The 10,457-nt window shown below is 48.4% G+C and overlaps 1 protein-coding gene across 5 annotated transcripts in view; it reads right to left on the reverse strand.

Moving 5' to 3' along the window:
• The window catches only part of EXOSC5 (exosome component 5), a 38,468-nt gene extending 28,944 nt beyond the window's left edge, over positions 1–9,524 (reverse strand). For 4 of the 5 annotated variants that reach the window (XR_008310709.1, XR_008310708.1, XR_008310710.1 and 1 more), the window contains exons 1-3: positions 8,447–8,677; positions 7,231–7,344; positions 5,039–5,160 (exon numbers count right to left, since the gene is read on the reverse strand). Coding sequence is in view for 2 of the 5 variants with exons in the window: in XM_053267116.1 (XP_053123091.1) it covers positions 5,039–5,160; positions 7,231–7,344; positions 8,447–8,558 (348 nt within the window). In the remaining 3 variants the exon portion in view is untranslated. The other variant, XM_053267117.1, reaches the window with a different exon arrangement.
• Between the last annotated feature and the right edge of the window lie 933 nt (positions 9,525–10,457).

Raw genomic sequence — 10,457 nt, forward strand, 5'->3', positions numbered from 1 at the left:
TCTGTGGTGCCAAGACTAGGATACTCAAGAGCAGAGTTGTTTAATAAAATATTTATTTGTCCCAGGCAGCCCTGTTCTAAGTACGTTACTTGTAAAGGGGACAAGGAGAGGCCCATTTACCCTCTCCCAACAATGTCCATCCCCCAAGTCCACTAATTCTGCTAGGTGTCCATTCAAGTGGCACCCGAATTTTTGGGCTGAATCCTAGATCCAAAGAAAATTTGTCTAGGCCTGAGTTAGTGGCATTTCTCCAAACAAAAGCCATGATCTAGGGAGTTACCTCTTTTTATCCACAGCCCCTCCCAATCGCTCCTAGGACGGAGGCTCAACCACCGGCATTAAGGATGCAGACGCCTTCACTTCTGACCCCAAGCCAGATGTTCTGTCCAGTTCATCAAGAAATGGGTCTGCTTTGTGGGGATCTCTCCTGCTTAAGGCCAGAAGAGGAAGCAGCTCCGAAAGGCTTGAGACAGGAGAACCAAAGGAGGGGGCCGAAGACTCGAGGGGCCTCCCAAGCAACTCTGGTTCCCGGCAGCCTGCATTTCCAGGTTAATCAGCCGGCGTCAGCAGGATGCTCGGCAGATGGAAATGCGGACTGGCAGCTCTCGTTATCCAGCGCTGACTAATAGAGATGGCAAGCCCGGAGAGAGGACGACAACTGGAGGCAGAATCTGGGCGCTCGGGGAAGGGGAAGGCCCAGTGGGGTCAGAAGGGTTGGCTGGAAGCCAGAGACAAATGCCCGCCATGGGAGGGAAGTGGCATGCAGGCTCTGGAGCATGAAGGAGGGCACGAGCGTAGCTGCCAGAGCTGTGCCCACAGGTGCAGGAAAGGGAGCATGGGAAAGAGTGACTCCATTAAGCTATGGGACAGGCCAACCCACACTAACCCAGGGGTTCTCAATCTTCCAGCCAAAGGCCATGGGGGCTGGAGATGAGGGGACTTGCAGCCCAACATCGTCTGAGGACCCAAGCTTGAGAAGCTCTGCTCCGACCAGTCACCTAGGGGGCTCTTGTCTATCCGGCACTGCTGGCATTAGCTGCTGGAACCCCACTAAGTGCCCTGCTCAATCTAGTTCATCTTTCTGTTTCCAGCCAGAGGGAAGCTCAAAAGCAGGGCATGGCGAGAGAACAGCCATCCCCCGTGGTGTGTGGCTGGCATCTCCAACCTCTGGAGAGGGAGGCTCCATTCAGCCATCACAGCTAATAACTGGCCGCACACGATTGCAATGGATCACGGAGGCCAGACTCAAGGAGCTGACTGACTGCTAACGCACACAGGAGAGAAAAAGTCTGGGGGCAAAGGTGGGGAGAAGCAAAAGGTGGAGGGGTGAGAGGCCTGTGGGAGAGGCTTGGTGGGCTACCTACTGAGAAACAGGGCTTGAAGTGAATCACACAGATAAGAGAGATCCTCCAACTTCTGGGATAGGGGTTTCATTGCACTGGTCGGAGAGGGCACGGTGGATTGCATTTATTTTATTCAATTTCTATAGCACCCTTCCAAAAATGGCTCAGGGCGGTTTACACAGAGAAATAATTCCTTTGGGAAGCCAGAAGTTCTGACCTCCAGGCTGCACACCCACCAATATTCCCCTTTAGTCCTCAAATAATGACCCCATATCTACCTTTCCAAGTGTTTTGAGACAAGAACCCAGGTACATCATACCAAACCACTGCAGCCCCAAGAGACATTTCCATGCTTAGTTCAAATCTCATCTCTGCCACAGACTCCCTGGGTGGCCTTGGTCCAGTCACTAGCCAGCACAAGCTTCATTTTCCAGCTCCCCCAGGTCTCACAATTGCTTACAACAGACAAGATATGGACATTTTATACATCCTGAATATTAGGGACAGGGCTGGCCAGGAATCTAAGCTAACGAGGTCTGATTAATTTTGCAGCAAAAAGGTTGACTTTCTCTGCCAGGCTGCAGTGCGAGTAAACTCAGCCAACCTCAGTTCTTGCCAGCTGAAAGGCAGCACTGTTTCAAAGGAAGCCAAATTAATTCTCCAAACTGCTGTATATTCAGGTTTAATGAAACTCCACGGCACCCAGTGTTAATCTCTGCTGCGCCACACACGATGCTTAGAGCCAATAACGCCGGATGCTGCTGTCTGCCACACCACCAGATAAACAGAGCTGCACTGGAATAGGTGGACTCCTCCCCGCTCCGAGTTGTGACCCCACAGCTCAGCTGCTCTGGGAGACCGGCAATCTGGGAGCATCCCCTGCTATATTCCAGATAGCACTCAAATATCCAGCACAGCAGGAGGGAGCTGGGTAGAGTGCTGATCACGTCTTTATCAGCAGTGCTGGGGTGACTCCTCAGCAACTGCCAATTTGGGCCTCCCACCCTAGACCTTAAAACCACCACATTTTCCTCCTCCATACAGTCCCCCCACCCACGGCAACCTGCTTCAAAAGGACTTTCTGAATTCAATGCTCCTTATGTAACTATGTATGGAAATAAATATTTTGACATTTGTATGAGGCTAACAAAATCTACAATCTAAAAAGATTGTTAAAGAACAACCACCCCGTAGCACACGTTTGAGCTGCATAAAAGATTCGCCGCTCTGCTGGTGAGGGAAAGGAGCGTGGGAAAGGCGTGCTGGGAACAGCCACACCATATGCTTCAGGAGGAGGCAGTGGGGAGAAGAGGAGAAAAGTGCTCCCGCTTGCGGTCAAAACCCACACCCACTTGACAATCCCAAATTCTAAACTCCAAAAGAAAGAGCCACAAATCAAGTTGGATCCCTCTACACCCTGCAGAAACTAAGACACCTTCCTCTCATTTTTTTCTCAGTTTTATTACACTCAGTTCCACCACCAGCCGTCCACCACAGAACCTCTCCAATGGCTTTGGCACCATACCCTCCACCAGGGCACAGATGGAAGCAGGGCGTAGTAGGGACACTCGCACATTTCTTGCGAGACTCCTCTGCCCACATCAAGGACTACGGTCTGAGATGCCTGCCCTGCATTATACATTGCTGGAGGCTCTTCTGCACTTTCCTGCATGATAAATGGTATGTGGACGGGCAGTTACAGGGATGAAGTGGAAGGGAACCAGAGTGCAAGATCTGAAACTAGTTTCAGATCTGGGTTCGTCAGCTCACCAGTTTCATGTTATGTCTGAACCCAGCCAATATTTTCCCAGGGACAGAGAGCAAAAAAAAACCAGGTGGGAATCAAGGAGGAATAACTGGAGGAAACACAGCACACCTGAGACAGACAAGATAACTTAGCACACCACAGACAAGCACTCCCCCGCCCCCCCCCCCGAGACCAGTCTCTGCTTATTTGTAATTTCAATATCCAGCAAGCAGCCTTCTATTGCCAAAGGCCGATTAATAAAGCCAGAGGAGCCACAGCTGCCGGAGACTATTTTAGTTAATGGCATCCGAGACATGAGGTCTATCGATTTCTTTTTTTAAAAAAACTGGACTGGAAGAAAGGTCAGTTATAACTGCATGGGAGTAAGGGTGGCTGTATGGTCTCCCCGCCCCAACCCACTCTGCTCCCCATATATATTTTCAGCACAGGGGCTGGCAACTAAGAAAAAGAGCTGGTCTTGGGGTAGCCAGCATGACTTGCCCCCTTAGCTAAGCAGGGTCCGACCTGGTTGCATATGAAAAGGAGACTAGAAGTGTGAGCACTGGAAGATATCCCCCTTCTTAGGGGATGGAGCCGCTCTGGGAAGAGCATCTAGGTTCCAAGTTCCCTCCCTGGCAGCATCTCCAAGATAGGGCTGAGAGAGATTCCTGCTGCCTGCAACATTGGAGAAGCCGCTGCCAGTCTGGGTAGACAATACTGAGCTAGATGGACCTATGGTCTGACTCAGTATATGGCAGCTTCCTATGTTCCTAACTAGTAGGCCCAGGACAAATCTGAAAACTGCAGGATGGGGTGTGGTGGTGGTGAGGAGGTTGCCTGACCCTCCAAATTAGTTCTCCTTCTTCCTCCTGCTCATCCATTCCTGTTGAAGTGGGCTGATGCATGTGAAGGAGGGAGGGAGGGAAAGATGAGGAGGAGGAATGCAACCAAGAGGAAGTTTTGGGCGGTATAAAAATATGTAAAATAAAAATAAACTCTCTCTTCCTCCAAGCAATTTTGGAAAGGGACCGAGGAAGAAGAAAAGAGGAAGACCAGGACGGGTGCTTGTTCCCTTCTTCTCTTTGTCCCTCAGATGCAGCAGTTGGGGAGAAAGAGGGGCTCAACTGGCTGCTACTCCAAAGCTGGACTCCTGCAAGACTAGCTGCAATCAGGGCATGAGTATTTCAGAATTTAACATGCACAAAGTTGCCAGTGAATGAAGCCAAGGGGTGGGGAGGAACTATTAATCTGCCTCTGCGTACTGCAGAAGAACTGGCCTCCTAAGAATGGATCTGCATCGGCCAAGGAAGACATGTTTACAGTATTGCTGCCACCTCCTGGCCATGGTCAGGAACTTTTACATCGCAAACCTCCCACATTTCTCCCACCAGCATGAAAGGGTTGCACGGAGTGGGGTGGGGATGGTGACAGATAGCACCAAGTTCTTCTCCAACAGGAAATCAATTCCAAGGAGGAGCACTGAACACTAGCCACTTTGGGGTCTGTGGGTCATTCTGCTGGCAAAAGAGAAAGAGAGAAAATCCCCCTGCCAGATGTGACCAAAGGCCCATCATTTCCAGCATTCTGCTCCTCACATTGGCCAGCCAGATGCCTCTGAGAAGTCCAGAAGAGGGCCCAGCAACTGTTATTCAGAGGTAGACTGCTTCTGAATATGGAGGCTCCACATGGCCATCATGACAAAAAACCCTAATGATAGATATCTCCTCCTCCTCCTCCTCCATGAACAGCCTTTGGCTACTGCGATGGGGAATGATGGGAGTTGTAGTCCAACAATATCCAAGGACCCAACATTGGAAGCCCCTGGTGTATGCAAAGAGAGTATTTTTCACTTAGCTTGGGTGAATGCAGAGGAAAGGACCCCCTCCCCAAGCTGCCTGTCAAGAAGTCTGACGCTAGGGACTGTCTGCTCTCCACCAAGGAAGGATACGGAGCCAGCACTTGTAATGACTTGAAGCACAACTGTAATGGAAGAGCGGGGATGCAGGGTGCCCAAGATCACTGCCTCACAGGTCTTCTTGATCATCTGTTCTCGGCTCCTCTCAAAGACACCTGGGGAGGAGAAAACAAGAAGGGCTCCAGGATTGCCACCAGCACTCAAAAAATAAATAAATCTTCTATTGGACTGTGCTAGGTTGTGATGGGAGAATGCAAAGCATTCCGCTTGCACAGAACTCTTCTGCTCAGCAAAGGTTTCTGTGAAACTCAAAAGCTGGCTGCACTGCAAAAGGTAATCCCTGCAAGCACAAGCTCCCTAAAGGCACTTTACTTCCTCTATAAACTCTAATACCATCAAGTTTGCAAATAAGATCAGCAACATTTTCTTTTTTAAAAAACCCTCTTCAGTTGCTACTGAAAGAGAAAGAAATTCTTTTGTTTCCTAATTTAATTATTCTGCAGCAAAGCCAGCCCCCCGGAGGTTTCATGGCACTGAAAATCTCAGCAGGAGGGAAAATGAAGGGAGAACAAATTATTCTGATGCCAGCAATTTTCTTTTCTTTTGTGAGCACCCTGTGGAGGGAACAAGATATCCAGATGGCATCACTGCAGGATTCCAGATGGCCCAGTTGGTTGTGGAGAAAACAGCTCATCTCACCTAGAACACCTTCCTTACGAGGCAAGGCTACAACACCTGGGGCTTTTTAGTTTAAGGAAAAAGAAGACTGCGGGGAGACTTGATAGAGGTCTATAAAATCAAGAATGGTGTGGGGAGAACAGATAGAGAGAAATTTCTCTCCCTCTCTCATAATACTAGAACCAGGGGCCATCCCATACAACTGACTGCCAATAAATTCGGGACTGACCAAAGGAAGTACTTTTTCACACAATGCATAATTAATTTATGGAATTCTCTGCCACAAGATGTGCTGACAGTCACCAGCCTGGATGGCATTAAGAAGTGTTTAGATAAATTCACGGAGGGCAGATCTATCAATGGCTACTAGTCTGGTGGCTGTGGGCCACCTCCAGCCTCAAAGGCAGGATGCCTCTCAATACCAGTGGCAGGGGAGCAACAGCAGCAGAGACGGTATGCACATACCTCTTGCCTGTGGGCTCCCAGAGGCATCTGGTGGGCTAATGTGTGAAACAGGATGCTGGACTAGATGGGCCTTGGGCCTGATCCAGCAAGGCTGTTCTTATGTAAACTTTCACATAACCTGCTGTAATACTTTGCTCCTATGATCGAGGTCTGTTCTGTCTACTAATCAGTGCTCCTCTGCCCACATCCAGCTGCAAGCAATTATCTGAATTCCTATCCCACCCCTAACTTTGGAATCAGGTGAGGATACATTTCTGTGTTTTTAAAAACTTTCCACCCAAATGAAGATCTCTAAAAATACACCATCTAAACACAGATCAACAATGCCAAACCAATCTAAACAAACACAGACATTCACAAGCTAATGTATACATGTATGTGCCTCAATTCCACCTTAGCCAACTGCTAAAATCCAAAAACACCCGAAAGGGAGGCACTCTATGCTCCTAGCTCCCCAGACAGAGAGAAATAAGAGGATGGTGCCTCCCAGGTTGGTTTCCTTTGCACTGGAGCCCTGGGGGATTTAGAAAATTTGCTTTCTTTACAGACACACAGGTAGACATAAGCAGAGGTGAGCAGTCATATGTGGCCCTTCCAAGCCGCAGTTCCACCCCCCAACATCAGATCTTCAGGGAGAGGTGCCTTGCCCCTGAAGATGCTACCACACACACTCCAGCTCACACACACTCTCTGAATTGTCCAAATGCTGCTGCTTCCCTTATCCCAAGTCAGATCATTGGTCCCTGTAGCTCAATGTTGTCTACTCTGACTGGCAGCAGCTCTCAAGGGGCCTTTTCCCCAGCTCTACCTGGAGATGCTGCCAGGAACTGAAACTGGGACCTTCTGCATACAAAGCAGATGCACTATCATCCAACCCCATCCCCTACCCCCTTTCCTTTAGATAGAGGAAGTGCAATAGGTCACCTTCCCCAAACTCTAATGGCTTTCCCATTCCAGAGACCTCGAATCGGGATGCCTGGATGGTGATTTCCCTTGAAAAAAAACACCAACTAACCATTCAAAGCCATTAACGAGATCAAACCAATAAAGACCGGGCTGGTTACAATGCAGAAGCCCCTTACCTGGTAGGCCCACTTTGGGCCTCAACAGCACTTCCAGAGTAGCTTTATCGTAGATCTCCTTGCTGACCTTGACTTCTGTAGGTCCATATACACCGGCCATCACAGACGTGTCCCCTGGAAACAGTCAGAAATAGGGAAGGGGTGAGCATGGATTCTGTAATCAGACCAAGCTATTTCTGCAAACTTTGGGACGGGATGAAGAATGCCAAGTTCCTATCTGGTTGGAAAATGAGTGGTTATTCAAGAAGTGCACTTTGCTTTCTGGGCTGCTGGATTAAAGGGACCCCCCCATCCAAGAGACTGTGGAAATGGGTAACAGGATCCCCGAAATTCTGTAAGTGGCAGGAACAACCCCCAAAATAGCCAAGTCATCCAAGATCCTATTTAGCCCAAGTTAGAAATAAATATCATGATTTGGCCCAAGGGCTTCTACTAGCAATGCAGTGTTCCTGCTGTTCCCACCCCCCACAAGGAGATCAGTCATAAAACACATGAAGCAATTCAAGTCACGTGTCTGAGCATACCCAGAATAATCCAAAGAAGCCACACAGTTCCTTCCAAGATGCTGGATGGGGAGGAAGCATCCAGCATGACTTGTCCCTTTTGCTAAGCAGGTTCTGCCCTGGTTTGCATTTGAATGGTAGACTACATGTCAGCACTGTAAGAGATTCCCCTTAGGGGATGGGGCCACTCTAGGAAGAGCACCTAACCAATTGCCTGTAAAAGGTTCCAAGTTCCCTCCCTGGCATCTCCAGATAGGACAAGATTTTTAAAAAAAAAAAATAGGACAAGATTTTTTTATTGAACCAACAAACTACCAGATAGGGCCAAGAGAAACTTCTGCCTGTAACCTGAGAAAAGCCGCTGCCAGTCTGTGGAGACAATGCTAAGCTAGAAGGACCAATGGTCTGACTCTGTATAAGGCAGCTTCCTATGTCCCTAAGAGTTCTGAAGAACGACCTGAAAGTTTGCTTTAAATTTGGTATTATTTTTCTGGTCCTAATTTGGTGGGCTGGTGGCTTTGGGGATTCCCACCCCGCAACAGAACAACGGACGGAGCGATCTACGATTTTTTCTACAGCCAAGAGTCTCCCAGGAGCTTCGAAGAAGAGAAGGCGAGCGTCAGCGGCTGCAGGGCAGCAGCGACTGCGGACAGTGGAGTGACAGCCCTAGACGGGAGGTGCGCGGGGGCGGGTGGGGTAGAGCTACTGCTGACCCTGCATCCAGGAGGCGGAGCCATCGGGACGGGACAGCAGCCCCTGTTCACACAGGATCCGGCGCAGCGCAGGCAAATCCCCAGAATCGAAGCACTTCTGCTCGCTCTCCATCACTGACTCCACTACACCCACGTGGGTTCCCCTTGTGACTTCCGGATCCGGGGTTTGTCTGATTGACGGGACTCGGCAGCCGCCCCTGAGAAACTAAGCCCCGCCTCCTCTTAAAGCAAAACTACCTCCTCAAACCCTCTGCAAAGTCCTTCCATCTTTGTGTTCTCCCATAACAGGCCAAGTTCTCCAGAGGATAAATCTTTTCCTGGACTGCACCACTTTTGATTGCAGGTGGCGAATCAGATGACTGAATGCTCCTCTGTACAAATAAAAAATATTCTTGAATGAATGAATGGCTTTATTACGATCACTTAGATCAGATGTACATGCAAACAAATAATACTACATTCTGATAACTTGATAAGAATTCGATCATACAAAGTACATCAACACAGAAGCCTCTTGTTGTAGCGGCATCTAGAAAGTAGTGCTAGAAGTAAGCTGTTGGCAGATCTTAACAGCAGCCACACAAAATTTGGCAACGTTGTTGGTGATAAAAAGTTTCTTATCTGAGTGTGGCATAAAATTCAGTGGTTCAGCCGGGAAAGTGTGATTAGCAGGGGAGAAATAAAACTACACCATCGTTATAAAAAGGGCAAAACAGCAGCACATGCATTTATTTATTTATTTAATACATTTCTATACCTCCCCAAACCGCACATGGTGGACAGATTCAACCTCACCTGAGCCACAAGGGCAAATCCGACCAGCCAAAGGAATTTTCAAAAACCTTCCAGATAGAAGAACTACTGATGGTAAGGCAGCATATCTTGCCCTGAGAAACACCACGTGATGGCTTGGTAGAGAAACTGACAGCAGGCTCCCGGTCAATGTCAAGTCACCAAGGCCCCTCTGGTCTCCAAGATGGAGCTGAAATCATTCTGGTGTTCCATGTCGAAGATCCTCTGGACCTGATAGGCCTTGGGCCTGATCCAGCAGGGCTGTTCTTATGAAGGCGCACATAAGGCTGCAATAACCATGAAGCTCAAACTTATGCACTTTTAGACAGCATGTCAGTCCTGCGGCTGCATTTAGCGAACTTACTCACAGGCAAATAGGCATAAGGGAGATATATATATATATATACACACACACACACACACACACTTTACAGTATTTCTTAGAACAGGGGTTCCCAACTTGGGATGCCACAAGTCCCATCACCCTCAGATACAAAAGCCTGCCAGTTGCCTTAAGCATTTGCTCCTGGAAATTGGAAAGGCAGGCAGGAATTAATAATACTACTACTAATAATAATATGATGTAATCTACAACCAACATTCTTAGAGGAGTTCCCTTCCCAACCTTAGCCCCCCGCCACCCCCAGCAACCCCGTTGCTGTTGGACTCCAACTCCCATCACTCCCTAACCTAGAATTATTCTTATTCAATATTTGTTATTTATTTATTCATTTACTTATTTATTTTTTACATTTATATCCCACTCTTCCTCCAAGGAGCCCAGAGCGGTGCGTACTACATACTTAGATTTCTCCTCACAACAACCCTGTAAGGTAGGTTAGGCTGAGAGAGAAGTGACTGGCCCAGAGTCACCCAGCTAGTCTCATGGCTGAATCTGAATGGGGATTTGAACTCAGGTCTCCCCAGTTCTAGTCCAGCACTCTAACCACTACACCATGCTATTTCTTGTCTTTGGCTTTGTAATAATGGGGGGGATAAAATTGATTGGGGGTGGGGGAGAGAGAGACACACACACACACAAAATAAATAAAGAGAACTTGCCTTTGGGGCGGTATGGAAATGTGATAGATAGATAGATAGATAGAAGAATTCTAGATTCTGAAGAATGGGGAAGCCAGGAACTGTGTGGGGGTTTTTTTGGGGGGGGGTTTCTCAAAGGAAAAGCCTGATGTCGGGGGTCAGAGAGAGACCCCTCCTC

The sequence above is a fragment of the Hemicordylus capensis genome, chromosome 7 (genome assembly GCF_027244095.1).
Source record: "Hemicordylus capensis ecotype Gifberg chromosome 7, rHemCap1.1.pri, whole genome shotgun sequence".
In the NCBI taxonomy this organism is placed as follows: Eukaryota; Metazoa; Chordata; class Lepidosauria; order Squamata; family Cordylidae; genus Hemicordylus; species Hemicordylus capensis.